This window comes from Colius striatus, chromosome Z (genome assembly GCF_028858725.1).
Source record: "Colius striatus isolate bColStr4 chromosome Z, bColStr4.1.hap1, whole genome shotgun sequence".
In the NCBI taxonomy this organism is placed as follows: domain Eukaryota; kingdom Metazoa; phylum Chordata; class Aves; order Coliiformes; family Coliidae; genus Colius; species Colius striatus.
Window position 1 is genome coordinate 29,445,431 of NC_084790.1, and position 25,851 is coordinate 29,471,281.

General features: G+C 33.8%; 1 protein-coding gene across 4 annotated transcripts in view; it reads right to left on the bottom strand.

The window, feature by feature from the left end:
• MAN2A1 (mannosidase alpha class 2A member 1) overlaps nt 1-25,851 on the bottom strand; it is a 110,126-nt gene that overhangs the window by 38,715 nt on the left and 45,560 nt on the right. For all 4 annotated transcript variants that reach the window (XR_009820860.1, XM_062018367.1, XM_062018366.1 and 1 more), the window contains exons 8-12: nt 24,549-24,726; nt 22,744-22,946; nt 19,805-19,990; nt 18,893-19,007; nt 15,878-15,945 (exon numbers count right to left, since the gene is read on the bottom strand). Coding sequence is in view for 3 of the 4 variants with exons in the window: in XM_062018367.1 (XP_061874351.1) it covers nt 15,878-15,945; nt 18,893-19,007; nt 19,805-19,990; nt 22,744-22,946; nt 24,549-24,726 (750 nt within the window). In the remaining variant the exon portion in view is untranslated. The remainder of the gene's footprint in view (nt 1-15,877; nt 15,946-18,892; nt 19,008-19,804; nt 19,991-22,743; nt 22,947-24,548; nt 24,727-25,851) is intronic.

The following is a 25,851-nucleotide window of genomic DNA, read 5'->3' on the forward strand; positions in this document are numbered from 1 at the left end:
GAAAAGTTCAAAATTATTTTGTTTATAATTTACCAAACCTCTCTACTATATATAGTGTTTGCATATATGTTGAAGTACTTTGCATATACAATAACTGATTTTCATTTAATCCTATGCCTGTTCTTCCATTCAAATACATATTATACCACTAACCAAAAGAATAAGCTGAATAAAGTGACTTTATTAGTCGATTTGATTTCTTTTATTACAGGTTTGTATATTGTAAGATATAGAAAAATTAAATGATACTAGAACACTTGTGTCTCATGCATCTGTACGACTATCATTGCACTTCTTGTTTTTTCATTGACAAGCTCAACGCATGCTGTTCCCTGAAGTTTCCTTTTATTCATCTCACCCTTTAAAAGTCTCTTTAACAATGAAAAATGTTCTTGCCAAAATTTCTAAAAACTTCTTAGCTGCACAGCAGAACCTATATTCTATCTTCAACTTCCTTGACCCTTCCCACTCTAAAACACAGTTCACTTCTTCATGAAATCTTATCTTTCATCAGTTTCCATAATATCCACTTCTTACTTACCAAATCACTCCTTCAGCTTTCCTTCTAAGCAGATTTTCCGCATTCTCTTTTCTCTTTTATATGTAAATTCGTCAAGGTTTTGTTAGTACATTTCTTCCTTTCTTTTCCTTTTACATCTTAACTTTCAAATTCAACTACTACCTTCACAGATCAAATCACTTCATCTAAAATTGTCTCCTTTCAATCTAACTAGCATCACAGGTCTAACTGAAACATTACCTATAGATTGAACCTCTTTCCATAATTTCACGTATTCTGACTGTAAGTCTTACACATTCTTTAGCCATACATTTAGGTGCCCTGTGCTCCAGTATTTGCTAGCTGGGCACTAGAGTACAACTAAGGTCTTGCTAACAAATTAGTTACATAACTAAACAGCTTCAACTTTTCCCTTCTCTTTCCCAACATAGGCTCTAAAAAGACTGAGGGTAGCCCTCCTCTACATACATGTCAGAGGAAAGACAGATCTCTGTGGCACCATAAGGTCTGGCAGGAAGTGGACGCAACTGCTGAAATGAAACTTTGGAAATAACGAAACTGAAAAATTTCAGGGCTGAGAAGCAGCTCCACCTTTTTAGATAAGATCTTAATTTAAATATCTTTTTTTTTTTTTCTTAAATGAAGTTGTGGTATTAAAAACAACCTAAACTCACACTGTTCTCATTTTAGGGTCCTTAAAACGTAGGAAGACAAATTATATTAGTGAAATACTTCTTAAGAACACACCACATACTGGCAAAGAAGAGTGTAAGAACTGTGTCAGAAACAATACAGATCTAAGGGATGTTCCAAAATCAAAGCTTAGAATAAATCATTATTCTCATCCATCAAGAGAATATGACAAAAATCTTTTATTTATTCTTTCTATACAGTGGAATTCCTCAACTCTTATGCCTACAAATAAAGTGCTAGCTTTTGTGTATGATTCATTTTTAGTAATGCTAGACATCTTCATTAAATTATCTGCCAAAAAATATTTCAGAAATTTTGTTCACCTTTCCACTGATATATACACTTTACACAACTTCAGTTAATCACACGACAAATCTACCCATGAAAGAAGAACTTGGGAACTTCCATATTATTATATTTCACCAGACTTTTTTTAATATTGAGATAAAACACAGCTCTTATTGTACCAAGGTAGCTACAATTTGTATGTTCTTTATTCAATGCATTTTAAGTGCATTATGTGTATGTAGAATAGTAAGGCAGTAATGACAGATTTTCAGCAGTTGAAATGCAGGAATTTAGACTAGATGCTAGTATTTTGTTTTCCACTGTTATTTCAGTGGGACTGAAGTATTTATACTCAATGAACTATAATTCTAGTGCATATACAAAGCACTGACTAATGTAATTAAAACACACTACTTCTGAAGCACCAAGTCCCACCCTTAAGTAACATTCTACTAGAACTATTTTAAATTCCACATGAAACAGAAGAGCTACACTTGATTTAAGTTGTATCATTACAAAGAATGTCATCCACAGAGTACAATTGGATAATGTATTGTGGTTACATTACACAGAGAATAAGCCAGGCAATATTTAAAAGCTTTCTATTCCAGATTTTAAGACAAAAACATGAATATTACTATCTTTCAGAAGCATCAAGCAGTTAGTTCCCTGTCATTATTAATTTCTTTCACCATTTCATTAATGCCTGCTGGTAAAATTTGGATGAAAAATTTCACCCCAAATATTTTACTTTAGAAACATTATTATGGCCAAGTGTTATCCACGATTTATTTAATTTATTCAAGAAATCAAAGAATTGTGAAACTATTTTGATATAAACTATATAAAATATAAACTATCTAATCTCTAGAAAGTTACATGCTTTCTTGTTTCAAGAGATAAAACTACATCCATTTACTCAGACAAAGACCACAGATTCCATCTGTGCACTGGGAGCAGAAGTAAACTGAAACTGGTGCAGATTTGAACTGGATGAATCTCTGATGTGTAAACATTTGCAATTTCAGAGAAGCAAATCCTACCCACCTGCTTTTCAGACACTTTTGGAAAGATACATCTTGATTTTTTTCATTTCATATTTTTCTGGACGCTTAAGCATGATCATTTTCCCTACATAACCTATGATATGCTGTTAATAAATCCATTTATCAAATATGTACATTCAAGCATCAAATAGTATTTTGACTTTCCTGCAGTAAAGACTCAACTTGCTGTGAAACATTTTCAGTCGGAGCTGAGAAAAGTCACCCATTCTTATTTCAATTACTTTCACTATTAGATTATCTACAAAACATGTAAACTGGTGTAGCTATATTCATAGATGAAATGCAAATAAAGATGATTCAGATCTCTAACAACTTCAGTCTTCATCTCCTAGAAGAATGCCATTGGATATTTTGTTTCTTAAATTGAGAAGATGCAGTATTTCAGACCACTGTACTTTTGTTTCACTGACATGCATATACATATGGTCAGAAAAACAAACATACACACACACATTTACTGGTAACATCTGCAAGATCACTATCTTTTTCTTCCGAAGTTCATTCAATGCTGCCTTCAGAAGCAATGCCTTCAACTAATATAAGAAACTCACTACTAGTAAGCGACAGAAGATCAATGTCAAAGGACTATTCACGAGACCACCTCTTCAAGACACTTGGCCTTGCAACAGCTTAGGACACAGCTTTCATTGCTTGGTGGAGGATCTTCACTCAAGTTTGTTTTGAGAACTAGTTCCTTGAGGGGTTCTAGCTCAGACTGATAATTTTACTAGAACCTCTCTGACAAAATTTTGCAGTTGGATTATAGTATTTCACATTATAACCTCTCAGAACCAGTTCTTTGGGCACATTTGTACAATCATAGAATCATAGTTAAGTGAACAGCACCTGTAGTTAGTTTCTGCTTTTCCTATTATAAATGTTAAACTAAAAACAAGAGGGGAAAAAATGCCAAAACTACATCCTACATGCAAAAGAAAAGTATATCCAAAATAATGAAAAGATGCAAGCCATTTAGCCAAATGATATACTGCATCAACCATCTTCCACTAAAGAATGAAAAAGAACAAACAGAAGCATGGAAGTTCTCCTGAAATGTCAAAGAGGGGGAAGGGGGGTGAGAGGGAATGAAAAGGAGGAAAAAATCATGAATACACATAAAAATTCAGTAAGCCCTACAGAAAAGATTTTGAAGTCATTCTACATACTTTAAAAATGTGTGGGCTAGAAATCAAACTACAACTGAAAAGGTATTCTGAAATCTTTTCAGGTCTAAAGATTCTAGAATTATAAACAAAACTTAAATTATCTAAACAAATTCATCTCACTGGCAGGAAAAAAAGCCTAACAAAATTCAAAAACCTTCTCAGGACATCAAAGTGGGGGTGGGGCAGGAGAGAATCAAAACTGTTCCTTATTTGAAAATAGGTAAGAAAAAAATACTTTGGAAGATGCAAGGAGAATCAGTAGGTTTAATTAGTAAACACTGTTTTTGATAGGTATGTATTCCTATGACATGTATGAGGTGGACATGAGCCAGAGATTACTATTTAAACCACATAAAGCACTGCTTGCCATGGTAGCTGCCAAAAGTACCTCTAAAAGGCATGTCTTAATTATGTGACTTATGCTGTATGGAAGCAGAAAAAGAAAAGCTTAAGAAAGCTAGAATTGTAAAAAATCCATGAATTGACATTATACAGGCCCAGGGTGGACCACGTCTTTGGAGATGGTGGTAAATAGAACAAAGAGAACCAAAACCACCTCCTTAAAACAGGTATTTATCTATACATTGCACACATGTACAATTTTCCCTGAAGAAAAAACATCCATGATTCTTTCATTGAAACCCAGGAAAACATGTAATAGACACTTATTTTGCAGCTGAAGAGTTCCTTATCTTTTTCTTTTTTTAAAAAATGAGACTCAGGATATCATCTGAAATTATCTAATCATGCTGCTCCCCTGGTTCTACAAAAATTAGACATTTTCCAATATCTCAAACTATATTTTTAATATTGCTTTAGCAATAAGACTAATCAAAAGCTAATCATGGAGGCTTATGATTGTGACACACTCCTTGGCAGTAGAGTAACGCTTTTTAAAACAACTCTACTATCAGTTACTAAATTGAGCTTTAGAAAATGTATGTTTCACAGTATTCCAAGACATCTTTCAGTCCTATTCAAAATTTATTCAGCAAGAAATTTAGATAACAAAATGTTAGACAAAGTCATTCAAAATCTCATGCATAAAAATCACGTGACCAATGTAATTTCTGTAGTTATTCAAGTCTGATTCATGCTTGTCTGGAATGAAACTGAACTCTGCAGGCATTTTTTAAAGCCTTTTGCATTTCTCAACACACCTTGGCCCACAATCCTCTGCCTTGGGCTCATGAATGTTTCTGAAACATAAAAAGTTCTCTGGATTTCATCTAAATTATACTTTTTCTACTACACATTATTCAAATTCCTGAACTCTAGGCCTCTGTGTATCATAAATCAATGACATTTGGCCCACAATTATTGTACTTGTAGGAGTTGGAAGGGATCTTTAGAGATCACCTAGTCCAACCCCCCTGCTGAAGCAGGTCCACCTACATCAGGTCATCCAGGAATGCGTCCAGGAGGGTTCTGAAGACCTCCAGAGAAGGAGATTCCAAGATAAGGAAACAAAGAATTTGTCAGTTAATTTTTAATTAATAAGATTATAACCTTCAGAAAAAATATTTAATATGTTTTTAAAAAGATAAGCACAGATCTTTGTCCAGTAATCAAAACCCAATTTTTTTCCTCATTCATACTCAGAAAGGAAGGAAGCACAATGAGTAATACCCATAAGACAGATTATTCTTCATCAGAGGTGGTGGATTTTTTTTCAGAAGGGAAAAATACACATAGATATCAAACCATACCAGCTAATTTACAGAAAAATGATGTTACAGACTTAAGACAGTTATTTTAGGAAAATAACTGGATACATACATATACTATATATGCTACATATCATGGGGGTGAGGTAGGGAGAGGCAGAGGGAAAATCCAGAATTTTCCAGTATTAGGAAATATCTTGACCTTTGCATTCCTACAGAGAACTGATCTGTTGCTATAAAGTAGTTATGACTCTACTTGACAGTTCTCACCTCATTAGAAACCCAGCTGCTCATAGTAAAAGAAAAATTACACTGTACTATGCTTTATTATGCTAAAAACTCTTAATGTGTAAAACACTCAAAATGCTGAGCCCTCAGACAGCTCCTTCATCAAAAGTGATACAGAAACACTCTTATAACAGATCTGCCAAGTGCCAAAACAATATTCATCAAAGGAAAAAGATTTACTAATACTAAAGACGAAATTCCTTTTGCCTGTACAATAAAGGAGCACAAACTCCTGTACTTGTGCACTAAGGACAGCAGTTGTAAGCAGAGCTGTTCTCTTATTAGAGCAATCAGTTCTCATAAAAACATCAGGTAACATTTTCAGTCACTGCAAGGTCTTGTGCCTTAATCAGTTCACTTTTCTCATTTACTCCAGTTGCTCAAATAAAAGACACTACGTACAAAACAGACTAGTCCATAACCTTAGGCCATGCTGGGTACTGTAATACACGTCTTGCTACAACTCTCAAGACTAAATTCAAGAGACAAAAGGCAAATCTAGATAGTAATTAAAAAATCAGTACACTATAAAGTTCCTGTACGTTGACCTCTTAACCAGAATGAGAATTTAGTGGGAAAATCTTTGACAAAAGCTACAATCATTATTCTTGAAAATATCTAAAACTGTTTATACTGTTCTGCATCTCAAGCATTTAACTTGCTAACACACATTTTTAATTATGTTGAAAACCATTTCTTCCAATATGTCTTCCCCTCTTCCACTGTATGTCTATTACCACTGGTGGTGGTACAAGGAGTGGGAAGAGAGAGTGAAGCAACCACGCAGACTCCAAGGAGGCCGTGTCTGTATGAAGGACCCAGTATTCACAGAAGCTGTAACTGCGCGGAAGACCCCATGCCAAAGAAGTTCATTAGACTTATGCCCAGAAGAGGCTGTGTCCTGAGGGAGGGACCCTTTATCTACAGAAGCTGCAACTGTGGTGAAGAACTCACCCCAGAGATACTAAGTACTGTGTCACATGTGAGGGATCCTGTATCAGCAAAAGCTGCAGCTGCTGGGAACAACCCACACCAGAGAAGTTCATTAAGGACTGTGTCCCGGGGGAGGGACTCCGTATTGAAGCAGGGGAAGAATGTGAGGAGACGTCCTCATCTGAGAAAAGAGAAGCGGTAGAGCCCATCTTTGAGAGACCGACCACATCTCCCATTCCCTGCCCCACTGAGTCGTTGCAGGCAGAGGAGGTAGAGATATTGGGAGCAGTGAGCTGGGCCCAGGAAGAAAGGAGAGATGGGGGAGGGAGATCTTAAAGTACTGGTTGTAACTTTCTCATCTTCCTGCTCTCTTTTAGCTTTTTGTTCCGTTCTGTTTCTTGTAGATAGTAGCACAAACTTTCCTACTTTCCTCTCTAAGTCAAGTACTGGAGTCCATTTTGCCTGGAGCTGTAATTGGCAGTGAGCCTTCCCTGCCCTTGTCTCAATCCACAATATCCTTGGTTACCTTTTTTCCTCCTCTGTTTACCTGGAATTTCACTGGGGCCTTTGCCATCCTAATGAGACTGTTGTGGTTCTTCACTGCTGGCTGGGCAAAACCACAACAACAAACTGACTAGGAATGTGGAATTAAACATGATGCCAAGTCTGCTTTTTTGTTCTCCAGTTTTAAAGAAAAGGGATCAAATGTACTTCAACGTTCCAGTTTAGGTTAGTGGAGATTGTTTTAAATTTAATCTGCAGATTATGAGAATGAAAATTCACAAAAAGCTAAGTTCATCTCATAGCTCCAAAGGAAACTACAGTGAAAATGTGATTTAAATTGCACAAATGCAGCTAATTACATTACAACACTGAATTTCAACAATTGCTTCAGCTTTATTGTACACTTCCTCTGAGATACTGTGGACGTTGAAATCATTACTGTTCTTAGCTATGCCATCCTAGACATTTAAGTAAATAGTTTTTTGTGACAAAAACTTTATGACTGAAGAGTTGCAGTCTTAGATATACTGTCAGATATAAACATGAAATTTGGGGCAGTGGGATAATGGGTGGTTTAATAAAAATTCCAGTTAAGCAAATAGGTCTCATGTATACAGTCAGAATCCCCATCCCTCAAAAGGAGATTCCGAAGGGGTACTTCATTCATTAGATAAAGTCTAAGGAGATTTTTCAGCTTACTTAACTGGACAAGTTAAACAATGGTAATATGGTCTTCTGCATCACATCAAGCTATACTTCTTGTAAATTTAAGAATCCTAATTTGAGACTATCAGTATTGCCATAGATGTAACAAAACAACAACAAATCAATTTACATCTAAGTGGCAGATCATATAGTCCAATTAAATTCTTTCTTATTGAATGACTATTAATATTTCATCTAGAATCAAATATTATCATATATGAACAAATATTGATATTTATGTCTTTTCCTGAATATATCTTCTCCGGTTTCTGAAATTAGTAGGAATCTATCTCAACTTGAAGTTAAAAGCACATGATTTAAATTTGTGTTGCTTTCATAAAGGTACAAAAACAAAGGTGGAAACAGAATCTATTATGCATAAATTAGCTATTCATTATAAGATTAAACCAGTGACATAAATAGAGATACTATCAATAAATAAGTATATTCACAAGAATTCAGTAGAGTTTCAACTAACTCAAAAGAGAATTATGCTATAATTACAACAGCATTTGAAGAGGAGGTGTAGTTTGGAAGTAGAACTATAATGTTAAAATTACACATTCTTTCTAAAAGCAGTTATGGCTGACAGTTCTGATTAACATACAAATACTTTAAAACAATGAAAATGTACTTTTTTAAAGTTCCATTATCTGAGGTTGACATTTCAGAATTCTGGATCACTCCAGGAATGCCCTTCCTAATGACAAATCTAACATCTAACTTTAGATTTGTTAACACATACACACGCACACACACACTTTCCTATCAATTATCTTCTTATAACATTACAGATATATATTTACAATATTAATTGTTCATGCAAAAGATAGAGAATTATATGGATGATAGGCACACATTCCATCCCTCTACTCTCATAGAAAACAGGACCTTTGCGTGGCTTTCTCAAGAACAAAACATGGAACAACCTCAAGAAAACAGCACTCATGATACACACAGACAACATCACATCAAAAACTATAAATTTTGGAACACAAAAACCAACACCAACCTAAGACAAGACTTTAAAAATGTTATGTACCTACTACATATGCCAGATACACATACTTCCTATGATTTGGATGGATTGTAGTGGCACACATATCCTAATTTGGAGCTACTCTCCAATTAAGGATAAAAGGATTAAGTCCAAAGGCACTATTTTAAATTTTTCTTTTACCACAAAGTTGTGAGGTGTTCTGAAGTCCAAGATGGGCTTGAAGCCCCCTGACTTTTTCAGGATCAGGAAGTACCTTCACTAAAATTCTTTCCTTGTTCCTCTTGTAGTGCAGGCTTTATAAATCTGCATTTAGAAGGGAAAAAAAATCTGGTTCAGAAGAGCAGAAAGACTTTAAGTATGCCATATCACTTCAGTCTGTGCCTTGAGAACCTTGGACTAACTACAGTATTGCCTCAAAGCAAATCCATTAAAAAGGCTAAAGGGGCCAATGCCTGGGGGAAAAAAAAAAAAAACAAAAACAAATACACTAATATACTGAAAACCTGTAAATTCTGCTCCCAAAACTGCTTCAACAAGTATATACATACAAGTGCAGATCCTTTTGTTGTATTCAGTTCTTTACTAAGTTCTTTCATAATTATCATTTATTAATTTTTTAAAAACAAACTCATTTTTTTCTTCCCTTCAAAGTATATTTAGTTAATCTATCCTTTCTCCATTTCATATGATACTTCTATTACAAACAGGGTTTTCAGGGGAACTGAGAATTTTCTTAGAACACCTAATTGTGGGATTTTTCATTTTAATGTTATAATGCTTTATAGCAACTGAAACATCAAACGCCTTCATAATCTGCAAACCCAAACAGAAACTGTTGAAATTCTGTGCATTCAACCAAAAATCCTAAATTTCTGCAATTTTGAGAAGCCACAAAGATTCTACAAATGCTACTTGCTGAAACTGCATTTTCAAAGACAGTCAGTAAGCACAAATATTTAGAACAGACCGTCATTGGTTTATCAACAATAAGATAGATCAAAAGCTGAGAAAAGTTTCATTGATATTAATTTTTATCCACTGAAAAAGCAACAATTAAAACCGTAAAATGTAACAACTTTTAGAACATCTTAAATTCAGAAACATGACAGTCAAAACTGCGTTTTGAAATAGAAAGTTTAATTCCACAGAAAGCTTTGGAGTATAATCAACTGAAAATCAAAGCTGTTTTTTTCTTCCTAATAATGAAAAATTATAATAACTGAAAAAACAAACCATGATCAGTTATAAAGAGTTATGCCTTACATCACAACAGACATTCATCCTTTATCTTATTTGTCGTCTGCTTCAGAGTTTCCAAACAAACTTTTAGTAAAACATCAATTGCCAGCACAGTCAGTTCATAGATAAACCTGCATGTACTCTAAGTAATACAAGAAGTACAAAAACCAGTGTACAAATGGAAATACCTGAAAAAATTGTTGTGATCTTACAGAATGAGTGGGAAATTAAGAGACTAAGGTGCTGTGAACTCTTCCACACTCTCACTTCCTTTCCCATTAAACATTGACAGTTGTCATTGTCAAAGGCAGTTGCACAGCTAACTTTAACCTATAAAACAGAAGGAATAAACCCTGCTTCTGGTTCCATTAATTCTAAAGTCACCACTTCTGCCAGAATGGTTTTTATTTTAACATGTATTTCAAGTTCGTATTAACGGATGTTTTGGGATTCAGATGCCGAGTTGCCCTGTTTTTGCCAACCATTTCATTGCCTTTGCAACTGCTTTTCCACCACAAAAATCAGAGACAATGATTTTTTAATATCCACTCAATTTAGTCAAAATATCCTTGTGTTTACTACAAACTGTACATAATATTCATGGCAGTTATAGGTTACCTGAAATGTAGTAAATTCATTGTGTAGCTGAACACTGAGATCAATGCTTTAAAGTATTTTTTTAAGTCATTTGGATGTATTCAGACTAAGAAGACAGAGTATTGGAAAGTAAAAGTGCAGCTCTTCACATATAATTTAAAAACATTTTCCAATTTTTTAACTTCTTGTACTATTGTGCTGAGAATATAAGTGCTTAATTAAGTGTTGATTCTCAAAAGAATAAGAGTCTTAGGGCTTGACTGAACAACCATTCACCCTGCCAACTTTCCTTAAATTTTCTAATACAGAGGTTTCATTTTAACAAAAACATAAAAAGGTTGTGTATATTGTTATTGATATTTCAACTAATAAAAGTTGGTTCGGGGTTTTGGTTTGAGGTTTTTTGTTTGCTTTTTTTTTCCACCTAGGGAACAAGCATACTTTTTAACAATGTGTGAACTACCACAAATATTTTGGTCTCATTTTAAATGTTACTGTATTCATTCTTGTTTTCTTTCCCCTCAGTGACAACCAAAAATTAAAAAAAAAAAGTTGAAACAAGGGTAAACTGTTTCAGTACATATGTCTCAGAATTCATGCAAGCATAAAAGACAATTAAAATGCATATTATTAAAGTGTCAAATGCTGTTGGAGTATCTCCTCCTTGTAACTACATTGGACAACTGCTTAGATTGATTGTATCAGCAACAAGTAACACAGGCCAGAAAATCCACAAAAAAATTACCACCAAAGTTAAAGCTGCCAAATAGGAAGTTTTGCCCAGCACGTTATCCCAATACAGTCATCTTTTAAGCTCAGAGAGGTACAGTTCCTTTGGTGTGATGCTTTAATCAATTGCTTCATATTATCAGGCCCTTTCCCCTTTGGCATATCATACCAACAAAGTTTCCTTCTCACACATATTGTCCTTGCTATCATCTTCCAACCAAATTCAGCAACATACATACACACTGCTCCGCCAAGAATTTTTGACACTTGTACATTTTTATCTCACATTAAGCTTCATAATATAATTTCAATTTTTACATACTAGTACAGGGTTGAGAATGTGGTTACACCTGCCAAGCAAATTTTTTAAAAGATTATCAACTTGCAAAATTTTAAAGGTAAATTAGAATTTTCTTTCTGAAAAAAAAAAAAAAACCCCATACATTTTGGATCTAACAGGATGAACACAACTTTTTTTCAAAACTTTATTAATGATAATGTTATGCTAAAATCTGCTCATAGATAATGAAGTAAGGATAATAGCCCAGATTACTTTGTATATTCTCTTTGGAAAAATGAAACTTTCTCTTATAAAGTGGATGTCACTAAACTGCTTGGTGTCTTGACAGACATTTGATCAAATCATTGATTACAGTGTATCCTACTCAAAATTAATCCCTTAGGCAACCTGAATATTTCAACTAGTGGAAAATGTATCTGCTTAGCTATTACATTAGTTGGTAAGGACATCACACCATTCTACAAAAGTAATTTGTAGATAAATTGTAAGTATTGTTGGTTTAGCACTAAATCTTAAAGTTATGACAGTATCTTCAGTTCAGATGGTACATCTTAACCATGCTTGTTGAATACAATGGAGCTCAGTACTGAAAATCCACAGCCTAGTAATGTGGACTCCAGAGCAAAGAAAACCTCTAAAACAAAAAAAGCAACACCTTCTCCCCACAACAATGCATGATTCTGTTAGGCCTCATTCACTCCTAGATTCACCATGTTGTGCTAAACATCACTACTCCAAAATCCAGGTTGTTACAGACAGATAATTTAGTTATTTCATCATTCATCACATTGCCCTGCAGTGTTGTTGCCAGAAAACGCCGTAGATAGAAACAGTTAGAAAATCTTGCCACTCGGACTGTCGACATACCCTTCCATCAACAGCTGACAGCTTAAACTGGATGGCAAGAGGTTCAAACTCTCACACACACACATCCCTCCAAGACCAGTGAGTGCAATTCTTTTGCCATTTGGGAAATATGACTACAAGTAGACTGTTCCCAAAAAGCAATGAAGAGAAGAGATGAAGAAGAGATCAAAGAGATCTCTTCTCTATCAAAGAAGAGATGTTATGATGCAGCATTCAGTTTATCAGCACATCACGAGCTTTTTCCCCATGACTTATTGGAAATTAATTTCACAACTAGACAACAATAGTTCCATGTTTAGTTGGATATTATCTTGAGAAAGGTTTATTCTTCAACTGGAAGAAAGATTTTTTTTTTTTAAAGTGTGCAATTTCATTTATCCATTAAAAAGAGTTAGTATAATTAAACACTCTAGAACTTCAGTATTCAACCCCGATTCTAACACCACTTAGTTGTTCTAAGGTGACAGAGTTGCAGTAAGACTTAAAATAATCCACATACTTCATTGAAATTGACATGTCACTTTTTAAAAAAAAAATATAGATTCATAAAAAGATGTCAAGAGAACACTACAGAGAAGAAAGGCAGGAAAATCATACCAGATGTATTAAAACTGGTATCTACATAGAAGTAGCTTGAAAGACGCTTCTCAACTGCAAAACAATTCTGAAGCTGCTTTGTAATAGAACAATGACTATTGGAAGATAGATTTTTTTCTTCCTCTTTTTTTCCATGTAATCAAGTTTTGCTGTCTCTCCTGTACACTCTGTCCATTTAGCTTTCACTACTAAGTTCTACAAACTTAACTAAAAAAATATCAAAACTGAAGATGATACTTCGAATGAGAGGCAAAAGCGTACTACATCTACTTGCCTAGTCAAAAATTGGTTAGATTTACGTTGACAGTATTACCTCAGAAACATAAGAAAAAAAAAAAGGTAAATTATTTGAATAATCAATCAGATTTTAAAAAAATATCCTGTGAACTTTCCATCTGTAATGTTCCTCTAAATTCATAGGTGATAAGACTCACACTTTTATAAGAATAATCAGGTTACAATCAGTTATATTTAAAAAATCTCGATAGTCAAATGCAAAACTACAAAAAGTAAAATATTCAGGCAATTTAAGAAAAGCAACATCCTGCAAGTTAAATTGACTTAAGTTCTATCCCACATAACAGTATATTAGAATATATTAACAGGAAGGAATATAGAGATTTCATGGTACAGACAATAAAGAACAATAAAGACTATTATAAGTAGGGGATAATTAAATAATAAACTTTTTATGAGAATTAGTATTTCTATATGAAAAACTATTTTCAGAAATGAAAAATAAAAAGCATTTTCAAAACGAAAAATCATTTCCTGTCTTAGAAACTTCAGACCCTGAAGTTTAAGTACAATAATCCTTAAAGATAAATTTGTCATGTTGAGTTTAAGTTTCTACTGAAATTTACATTTCACGTCTTTACTTGTTACCTATAAAACTCAGATGGATATTCATAATATTCATGTACTAGATTTAAGCAAAAGTTACTGTTTCAGCTAGCATATTGCATTTCACAATGCAACAATATTAGTTAGCTGAGATTCACTATTCAACCAAAGGTAAAGTTAGAAGCCTAGAAAGACTAAGTTGATTTTTATATTATAAAATAATTGAACATACCGATATTCAAACGAAAATTTTAACAGCAAATGAAACAAAAGTTGTATGCACCTATCACTTTGAAAGTGTCTCTAAACAGGAAGTCACTAAAAAAAAACCAGGCTTTCAGGCAGTAATATCAATATTCACTTCCAATCTTTCTCCTCCCTTTTTCCTTTACCATGTTTTCATTTTTATTCTAGCTCTTATAATTCTCATTACACAGTCTTTCGAACATGAACTGTGTCTTATTTGACCCAATGGTATCTTCACCAATACTAGACAAGTTAAAATTAGCAATTGTCTATCAAAGTTATCTCCTTCATAAGTTAAGACAAGTTCAGAGACTAGTGGGCAAAGGGCTAATAGGACAATATTAATTTTAAAATAAAAAAGCTTGACATACTTTTCTACAATGTACATTTAAAAAAAAAACAGCAAATGCTTGATATGCTTAAACACCAAAAAGAGAATGGTATACTATGCAGAGAGATAAGTGTAACAGCAGACTCAAACAAAAGGGACGGAAGGGGCATGGGGGAAATTTCAACAACTAACCTAGGCAAGAAAAAAAGTATTAAAGCTGTCCTCAAATGGTAAAGAAAGTCTACAATTATAACTTGCATCAAGACAACTGTGATGATACCTATGGAGATATATTAAAAAGTCAAAATAAATGGTTAAATAAGAGGCTAAGCACCTGATTTTTTGACCATTTTGGACATGGTTAAGACAATACATTAGCACCTATCACTTCAATACGAGAATAAAAGTCCTATTAAAAAAATTCCATGTATGTCTATGTGACAGCTCTAGAGATGACCTTACTTCAAAAATACATAAACATACATTATACGCATTTGAATTTGGAGGAATACCATTCTATGATTCTCCCTCAAAAAGTTCACAAGACCAAACTTTACTTATTTTCTCAAAGAATCTGATTAAATTTCTTTAACAGTAGTAATTAGTCTGCTGAATAGCCTAACGCTTTCATGATTCAGGTAAATATCTTTTTGTAAGCCAAACCATTGTACTACTTGATTTACATTCAGCAGTTTTCATAATCATGCCTTACTTTATTTGGATTGGTGAACTTTTAGTGAGTGTAATAGTTACTTCAGGTTAAATGCTGAATATCTGTGAAAATAGCAGAATATCAGTTGCAACTGAATACCCTAGAGCTACCTATAACTAAAGTAAGTCAAATCAATAAAAAGTTGGAGTTGAGAGAAAAGTGTTCCCCAAATCATTTTTTATTTGAATTTTAAAGACAATTCAACATTTATATATTGTGATTTTTAGGCCTTATAAAAACTGTAATTATAAGTAACTAGAATTTTCTATCACTCAGGCATCATTTATTAAGATTTACCATGTTGTAAAACCACAGAGTAAACACACTACTTTCTGTAGCTGAATTAATGGTATGTGATAAACTTCTCTATTTTTAAAGAGCTTTAGCTCCTTTCAACTAGATATAATAGGATTAGCATAATATGTCAAGCTACCTTTTCATTTTTTAAATTTTTTTTAAACGTTAAAAAATATATTTCAGTAAAAGTTAGCTAAAAATGAAATGGTATAAAAACCTACTAGGCAGTGAGAACATAGATATTGGTAAACAAATCTCAGACACTAAGTAATGTGTAAATTATGTACCTTGGCTGCGATGTCAGCTTTATAACTGTCTTGCGTGGCAAAGAATCTTGAGAAGACTGAACATCAACCTACAAGAGAACAACTCTGAATTTGCTTTTGAAGACATTTAAACATACATGTACTTTGTCTAATACATGAACTTTGCAAAACACAAAACCATACTAGTTATACTATACATAGAAGCCCATTTTAGCACACTACACAGGACAATGAAACGGAGGTTTATAAACTAAGTACTTCAGATTGGCAAAAGTAAAAGTTCCACTTTGATCAACTGAGAAACCTTTGCTTTCATTAAACGTCTCTTATTAGATACTATTATCAAATTTTCATCCCCATGTTTTCATTTTTGCAGACACATCATGATTGCCAACTTTCTTATTCATCATGTATTTTTATTAGCTTTCTCTTCCTATAAATTTACTCTCCAAAAACCTACACATCTGCATATTTAACACAAGGACTTAGAATTTAGTTTTCTGTCAGATCTCATTACTACCTTATAGTGTACATAAAGCAAATTTTCTAAAAACAAAAGTTGGGGGTCTCTATTATTTTTATGTGATAGAAACTACTTCAAGAATTGTTTCACAGTATTAATGAACTCATAATTTTCAGAATTTCTCTGTTTCCTTTAAATGCAGTGTCACCCGGGGCTTGTTTCCAGTAAGAAAAGTTAGTGACAAGCCATTGTTCTCACTGTTGCATTAGTCTTTCAGTAAGTGAACAGCCAAGATATTGATGTACTGGTACATTATTATTGGTTCATATAATGGTGGCAACTATGGACATGGCAACTGATGTTTAAAGCCAAGAGTTCATCAAAATACTCCAACACATCCTCAAAATTATGTTTTTCAAATCTAACTATTTCCACTTACAAGAAGTGAAAGTTTTCTTCCTGCACTCAAAGAAATAAGACTAATATACAGGAATAGTGCAATGGTTGAACTATATGGTTGCATGCTTTACTTTTATAGGTTGGAGCTCATCCTATTGGTTGGATCATTCAGGATCATAAAGTTTCTTATGTTTTTCACTGTATTGTCTTCCAAGTGATCTAGCTTTTCATTTTTCACTAATGTAGAGTCTGTAAAATTTACTTTGTACAGATGACATACAAAGTATTCAGTCATCAGCTGAGAAAACCATGATGCTTCAGTTTGTAACTATGAATAGCAGACACACAGTGCAAGCAGTGTCATTCTGGTATTCTTCCATCATGTCTCATTTCTGGTTTCCTTTTTCCTGGCTTCAATAGTGATTCTGTAATAAGGGCAATTTTCCCCTGAATGTAGCTACTGTCTTCTAGAATCTTGCTACAGTCTCTTGATCTGTTCCTTGGACCATGTATTTTTCCCTTCTTCATGCCTCAAAGATAACAGTCGTTCTAAAGTCTTCATCATTTGTCTGAACTCTCTTGGCAGTCATTTTGAACGTCCATCTCTAAGAAGGTCTTGATATCAGCTTTCATCGTCCACCAAAATACCATTATGGTAATTTGAAACAAGTGCCTTTAAATTTCCTACTTGCTCAAGGTCTGAAAATGGCTTTTTGTAAATATCCTAAAGTTCTCTCATTAGTTTTCTACGAATCCCACATTAAAACTCCTTTGATTACTACCACAAAGTACTATATGAATATTAGATTTATGATATGTCACAGTTACTGTATAATTTAGAGGAAAATAATAATTTATTTCTGCAATCACCTTTTCCCAGTTTATATAGATTTCATAAATTCCTTGAAATAAGAACAAACTTTCCCATTTCTGTTTTCACAGTGCTAATAGTGAGTCTGACTTAGTATGCTCCTAGGCAATTTACAGTTTAAACAGCAATTAGTAGTTCTACAGTCCAGTGGTATTAATCCAGACTCATAAAGAACACAATGTTTAATAAAATACACCATCCCAACATCCTCCAATATAATTCAAAGTAGAAGTTAAAATTTCATTCCACAGACAACTTGAAAATATTCTTACTTTATGAAGGTGCACATCTTCTAGTCAGGAGAAAAATTATATATTTGTGACAAAACATACACATTGCATGCATTAACAGGCAAATATATACAGCATGCACATATATGTATCACTATCATAAAATGTATCAAGAACTAACATTTGTTTAAAAAAAAAAAAATGTGACTGAAAGAGTAATTCAGGGTATGACATCTGGGACATCTAAACCAGCAGGCTATATGTCATGTTTGTTATGTTAGAGGTGTGAGGCAATCCTGTAATAAATTAATTAACTAATAATTAACTAATTAATCCTTCAATGTTTAAGCACAAAGCATTTCTTTTCCTCTCTATTTCTCTATTCCAGGTTTATGGGCTTAGATGGACTTCCTAAGACTAGCTATTACATGAACAAGAGTGGAATCACAAGATCAGTGAAAGAGCTCTTTGTTCAGAAAGTGCAGAAACTATGAATTCTGAAAGGAAATAATATTAAGAAGTATGTTTCTTCAATTTGCTTTTAACTGCAACATGGGTCCCAATACACTATTGTGGGGATTTGTTGCTGACTTTTATCATCAGTAGATTCCTATTTTAAATAACTTCAGCTAGGGAAAAAATCCTCAAGGTCTTCCTGAGACCTCCTATAGCAAATTCCGCTTAAGCTTATGATCAGGACAGAAATTTTCCTCTTCCTATATTTGTAAGTAATAAGCAAAGTCATATTAAAGGACTGAATACCATTACATATTTATTTATTATATGGATGTTACTAAAGACATGAAAAATTTATAGCCATGAGAAAATCAGAACACTTGCTTTTACTCTGTGACTCTCAAACTTGAACAAAATAAGGCCATTTACCTTAGATGTGCAGGATTGTTTTCAGTAGTAGCTGCTGAAGTTTTCACATTTAACTTTCCAATACATTCAACTAATATGTGTAGCAGGTAATGGAAGCAAATTTTATACTGACTTTTTCCAAGCCACTCAAAATGTATTGAAAAGACATAGTTTACATGCCATACTTGCAGAAAAACAAGAAAGCTCACCATCTTCAGGAATGGACTTGATGTGTCATAATTATAAGCACTTTTATCCTTTAGGATAAGAATATGAGCAGAGTCAATTATCACTTTCTTCAAGTTCATTATTGAATGGAAAAGCCTGTTAAAATTTTTAAAGTCTGAGTTAGTTTTCAGTTGTTTTTATTCCATGTGATAACGTAAAAAAATTAAAAAGAACAAGGAATTCAAAAGTATGAGTTACAGAAAAATAAATATAACTTTTATATCAATATGGTATGAAATTAAAAACCATACATTTCTTAAATACAGAGACACATGCAATTTTATAAAAGTGAAAAAAGCTGATGGAATTTAAAAATACTTGTCATTAATGAGGTACTTCAAACTGAGAGATTATAGAGGTATTTCAAACAATAACTAGGCTAATTATATTCCTATGAAGGGCAGTATGCTAAAGGTAAAGGACAGGAGTTGCTGGAGAGAGTTCAGCATAGGAACAGAAAAATGATGAAGGTAGGGGAGCATCTCCTTTATGATGAAAGGCTGAGGGACCTGCGGTTCTTCAGCTTGGAGGAGACTGAGGAGTGACCTCATTAATGTTTACAAATACATAAAGGGTGGGTGTCAGGAGGATGGAGCCAGGGTGTTCTCAGTGATGTCCAGTGATACAACAATGGGCAATGGCTACACTGTGAAGGTGAGGGAGCACTGGAACAGGCTGCCCAGATGAGTCGTGGAGTCTCCTTCTCTGAAAACATTCAAAACCCAACTAAAGAAGTTCCTGTGTGACCTATTCTGTGAGGTCCTGCACTGGCAAGGGGATTGGACTAGATGATCTCTCAAAGTCCCTTCCAACCCTTAAGATTCTGTGATTCTGACATTTAAAAAAACCAAAGGGAAATTAAGATTTAAGCTTATATACTTAAAATAAATTACCTAGTGCCATAATCCACAACTACCCAATCTTTAGAGGTTCCTGTAATAGCATCATGATGCTGAAAGAGTCCAAGGTTCCTTCTAGCTTCTGTCAGCAGTTTATAGTTATCCGCTGAAGGAAAGATACTCATCTTCTCAGATTTACTGGACTGCACCAAAGCCAAGAAGTAGAGGATTTCAGCTGTCCTGGAATTGCAGAGAAGGATTCAATATATATTGTAGGTTTAAAAAGCAAAAAGTAACACACCTTTCACCTGAAGAATAAACATGTTTTTATATCTTTCCTCATACCTAGTTCCACTAGCTCTTGAAACCTTGATCTTAATTTTTGGCATGTTTCTACCTTCAAATAGTTAAAAAACACTGCTGCACCACTTCATCATCAACTAGTTTTATATCTTGTACATTTCTTGCAAGGCTTCAGTGATGTAAAAAAAAATGCTTTAAAATAAAAGTATGACAGTAGAAAGTAACATACCATTTTCACAAATGTGTGAAATCTGAAATTACATAGTAAGGACAGATTGCCTTACAAGAGACATACCATTCCGATTTCAAAAAGCAGTTTATTAAACAAATAAAATTACCTTAAATATATAAATCTATATGCTCCTAAAGTATCTCTTCTGCCATTTGTACTTAACCAAACTCAGTTCTCCTTAAGACCTCCATGCACCTGCTCACTGTATATTCACTTAAACAGTTATAACATTGGGTTCAAAAACCCTTAGACTGGACACAAAGCAGAGCCTTTCTCTTCTACTTCTTAAGCAAAAGCCTAGCACTTCAATGTTACCATTAGGTTCTCATTTGCTTTATGAGAATCTAAGTTTATTTTACAAAAAGCCCACACAATAAACCTTATAATTGCCAGTGATTATGAATATCTGACTAACAAAGATGCCTGTAAAAATTCTGGGAAATCATCTGTTAACTTTTTTCCTATGTCCTTTCCCTACAACGTTACAGTTCTATTTTTTTCAGTCTGAAAAATAACAGTTTCCTTCCCAAACTTTACTTGTGTTTAATAAAGGATTTTTAAATGTCTGAAGAAAACAAGAAGATAGAACTTAATGTTTTAAAAAGTAAAGTAAAATAACATATGCTCTTAAACTAAATGTAAGAGTAACTTCTAAGCTTTAATGCTAATAATGATAAATTTTTTACACTGATAACATTATTAACAACAATAATAGTAGTGTAAAGGTAAATACATTAACTTTTACCCAAGCTGTTAGTGAGTGAATGTGTTCAAAACTAAACTAGATACAATAATATATTTTAAAATCACTCTCAACTTGGGTTTTAAGACTGTGCATTGATATTAACTATTAACTCTAAATACACCTTTGGTCTCAGTTTGGCTTTGATAGGTGAAAAATATGTAAAAAATGCAAGTAGCATGTGACAAATTAATATAAAATGTCTACTGTAGATATAGTAGCTCAATTCATTTCCATATTGTTGATATTCGAGAAACAGGATGAAATTTTGGTTTTACAGGTAAGACAACTTCTCAGAGACCACACACATACATGAAGGTATTAAAAAGTTCTAATAACTTTTTTATTACTTGGACATTCAAGCTAATGGCTGTGATCTTTAAGTTGCTCAGTGCAAATTCCTACATCTCTGCATTCCTCCAACTCTACTACAGCTTAGCTTGAAAAAAAACCCAAGTATATTGTAGTTAAAAAGGTATCAGATGCACATTCATGCACTGCATAAACTCTCTTAAAGTGCCTTACTTTTTCTTTAAAAAGAACAAAACACTGACCCAACCACAGCTATGAGCTAGAGAACACAAAACATTTTTGTCCTCAAAACACAAGTCAGATTTTCCTCCCCAGGGCCCACCTTTTTTTTTTTTAAATTTATAAACAAGGTAATAACCTTGAAAGCAAAAGAAATAACATTAAAGTGAAGCTGTATAGCAAATATCTTTTCAGTTCATACTCCTTCTAGAACTTCATTTTAAATCAATTTTGTCTATAAGGAACACTCTAGAATTCTTTTGCCTTTCAGAACAAAGTTTAACTGATTCTGTTCTACAGATGTATTCAGTACATCAGACTCTTAGATGAAGAATTTTCCTTTCAAGTCTAAAGATTAGAATGGTTCAATGGTCAAAGATGAAAGATATTCAGAAGTGAAACTACAAGAAATATTAAATTAGAGAACACACTTCAACTTGTAAGTAAGCATCTACCTCTATCTGTACAAAGCCTTATTTTTCTCACCTCTATTTGAAACTACTGCAGATTATCTAAAGTAGTTACCATAGACTTTCCAATTTCTTATAATTTGTCACTGGAACTCTACATTACAGGACACTGCAAATAAACCACTGACTGCTCAAAGCCTATACTAGGTTATCTTTAGGTTCCTGACTTTTTTTAATTTAAACTAAATATATAAGAAATTATTTTCACAAGAGTTTCTGAACTCCCAAGGTGTGGTCTTCTCTATTTGTACATGTAGAAGCATTGCTGCAGCTCTTGCCTTGTTTCTGAATTACTTCAACAATCTTTTTAGCATTCTTAGCATGCAACGACAGATTCATGCAACGACAGATTCATTTGACAGCTATCCAAATCTAATACAGAAATAAAATGCATACTAACTGCTATTTTGCACAGAATCAGGACTTGCTGATCACTTCAACAGTAGTTTAGAAAAACTTACTCGTTTGGATGGAAAAAGATAATTGTATTTCTGTGAATTTGCTAAAAAAAAAAAAAAGACCCAGATACACCAACTAATGGTTGTAATAAGAACTACATTTGGGGGCCATTTAGACTATCCGTACTGTAAGTAAACTTAAACTGTGCCTTTCAAAATCACTTTTCCATCTGCTCAAGAGACTTAGAGTACTTATACATTCATCTCTCCCATATGTCAAGACATATGTTATGAATTTACTGGATGGCGGTATTTACCGTAAGTAGGATTCCAGGACTCTATCCAGTCGTTTATAGAAGGGTCGCGATGTAAAGTATCCACTCCAGTAATGATGATCTCTGTCTGCATAGGTGAAGAAGTCTCCACTTAAAACAGGGAAAAATGAATTGCTGCTCTTTTCACCTAAATTGCTTTCCTTTCGCAGAGCTTCAAAGTAATCTGATAAAGTTCCAAATTGGGCCTGAATGAAAATTAAAATTATGATAACATAAGTTCTGTTTTCTTTACTCAAAGAGAATGAATATGCTTGGTTTCATCTCAGAAATATACGAGTCTTTTAGCAGAATTACATCAGAAATTCTATCCTAAAGAGCTTTAAAGTCTTCCTGCACACTTTCCAGACAAGCTGAATAACTCTTGATTTCAACTCAGTAGAAGACATAGACCTGTCGGAGCAGGTCCAAAGGAGGGACACAAAAATGACAGATTTTGTGTCGTACCTCATATCAAAGGTATGGAACACTCTTGAGAGTGTGGGTTGCTTAGAGTTGAGAAGAGAAGGCTTCAGAGAGACCTTACTGCAAACTTTCAACATTTAAAGAAGGCTTATAAGAAAGATGGAGCCAGGTTTTTTAGTAGGATCTGTAGTGATAGGACAACAGGTGATGATTTTCAACTAAAAGAGGATAGATTCAAACTAGATATAAGCAAGACTCTTTTTTTATGATGAGAGTGTGTAACACTGGAATAGGTTACTCTGAGAAGCTGTAGATACCACATCTCTGGAAATATTCAAAGTCAGGTTGGACGGGGCTGTAAGCAACCTATCTAGTTGAAGGCGTTCCTGATTATCGCAAGTGCGTTGAACTAGATGACCTTTAAAGGTCTCTTACAACCCAAACCATTCTACGATTCACGAAAATTTTTTTTAAAGTACAAAGCTAAATCTCAGAAAATAAGCAGAGCACTCTTTCATGTTAAGTAAGTCCTTAATACATGACCAAAATAAAATCTCAGTATTATGGAAATAGAAGTCTGGACTAAATAATAAACTCAATGCAATGCAAAAAGGGCATAACTGTCTTAACCTTGCATTTTCAAAATTCATTCTGTTGTGCTCCAGATCTTCAAAATATGCTTAACTGAAAATGACTGTTGATGAAAAAGTTAGTATTTGCCTTCAGAAACCTTTTTTTTTAAAAAAAAAAACATCTACAAAGAAATTGTACATCAGAGATAAAATGCATTATCTTCTGGTCATTTTTAAAATTGCTCCGACAATAACAATATTTTTAAAAGAGCTCAGGTAATGTAAAGGAGAACTTCAGTTGGGAGTTTGAACTCCCTGGAAGCAAAATAGATACCTTTTACAGTAATCTAGTACATACTTTTAGGACCACAGAATAGTGGGAATCTCATAGTCAAAGACATAATCATCAGATAAATATCTCAAATTTGTCTTGGATGGTAAATCTCATAAGATCAGAAAGGCTGAGTAGGCAATCCCTTGTGTAAGTAGTAATACCCAAGGTACCCAGCAATTAAAGAAGAAATGTGAACTCATCCTTTATATATGTAGGTTCTTAGGAAGCTGTGTGTGACCTGCTACTCGCTGGTGGAGTTACAGTCTGCTGGGGAATGTGCACCAGTGTGAAAAGGGAGTGGTAAAGGTCAAGAAAATATAATTTGCCAAGACTAACCAATCTGCTGTTAAATTATAAACGAAGTTCCACAGTATAGAAAAACTCAAAACAAAACAAGCCCATAATTTTTTTAAAAGAAGAATCTCAAAATACTGAGAAATGTTGCTTTCTCCACAAAGCAGAAAAAGTGTTGCATTTACCTTAACATGCCACTCAGGATGAGAATTCATATAATCAAAGAGCTTCTGGTAATTCTGGTACTGCTGATCCCACTCTGAGCTCTCAGCATAGCGGAAATCATCCCCTAGTGGAGCCAACAGAACTTTAGTACGGAAAAGCTTGGACTTCTTTCGGTATTGATCTAAAATCATCCAAGCCCTTGAGGGGGGGAAAAAAAAAGCACTTCAGAAAAGAAAAGCATAAAGGCAATCACTTGACAAAACAATTCTTAGATATCAAGCTATACATTATGGTGACCCTAACAAGACATAAAAATTCCGATACCTCATTTTCTAACAAAAAGCTAGATATAATTCTTCCACAGGGACACCTGATTCAATCCGCTATTGTTGCAAACGCTACACTAATTAAATCCTCCAACAAGCTTATCAAGCTCCATCTGAAACAGTAGGACAATCTGCCTCAATTTGTTTCTGTGCTAAAACTAACCTTCAGTTTAAATTATGTTTACCTCCTTTATATTTAGATGGCAACCTTAATCCTCTCCAGCCCTTCTTTACAATAATAAGCTCTTTCTCATTCCCTCTGGTAATTCTCTTGGATACTTTGCTTCCTATCTTTGTGTCCTTGACAGAAAAACTGCCCATAAATTAATCTTTGAGGAAATCCACCTTTGAAAAAAAAAATAATTCTGGAGAACATTCATTACCAACAATCACTGCTCTGTCTTCAATCATCTTCTTTGCCTGTCTTACAGGCAGTCTTTTAAAGCTTTAAGCACATGAAAAATTAAACACTCACTGCTATTCTGCTTTTGGCCTTTAAAAACCCCAAGCAAAACACCCACACATGCACATGTAGAGAAAGAAAAAAAAAGGCAGTAAAATTATCCTTTGACACCTACTAACTCTTTGATAGATAAAATATCAGTTCTGTCATTAACCAGCAACATATTAACAGTTACAAGGCTGATGTCTGGGTTACTGAAAAGGTCCTTCCATCATCCACTCCCCTCAACCCCAATCACTATCAAAATTTTCAGATGCTGATCTTCTCTAATTAAAGGTATGGAAATAACTTTAAGAGGGAGTATGAAACATAGTAACACATTTAAGAAAACAAGAATAGAAATGACAAAGTTTTAAAGAGAAAATAGCAGCAAAATTCAGATTCCAGTAAGCTTTTTATTTCTACAAGTCTTTTTAACAGTCTACGAATATCTACTTCCAGCTCATACTCTTGACGATTTGTTATATAAACATTTATGCAAGAATTGAGTCTAGTCCAATATTTTTAAAATACATATTTTTTTGACCAGCAAGT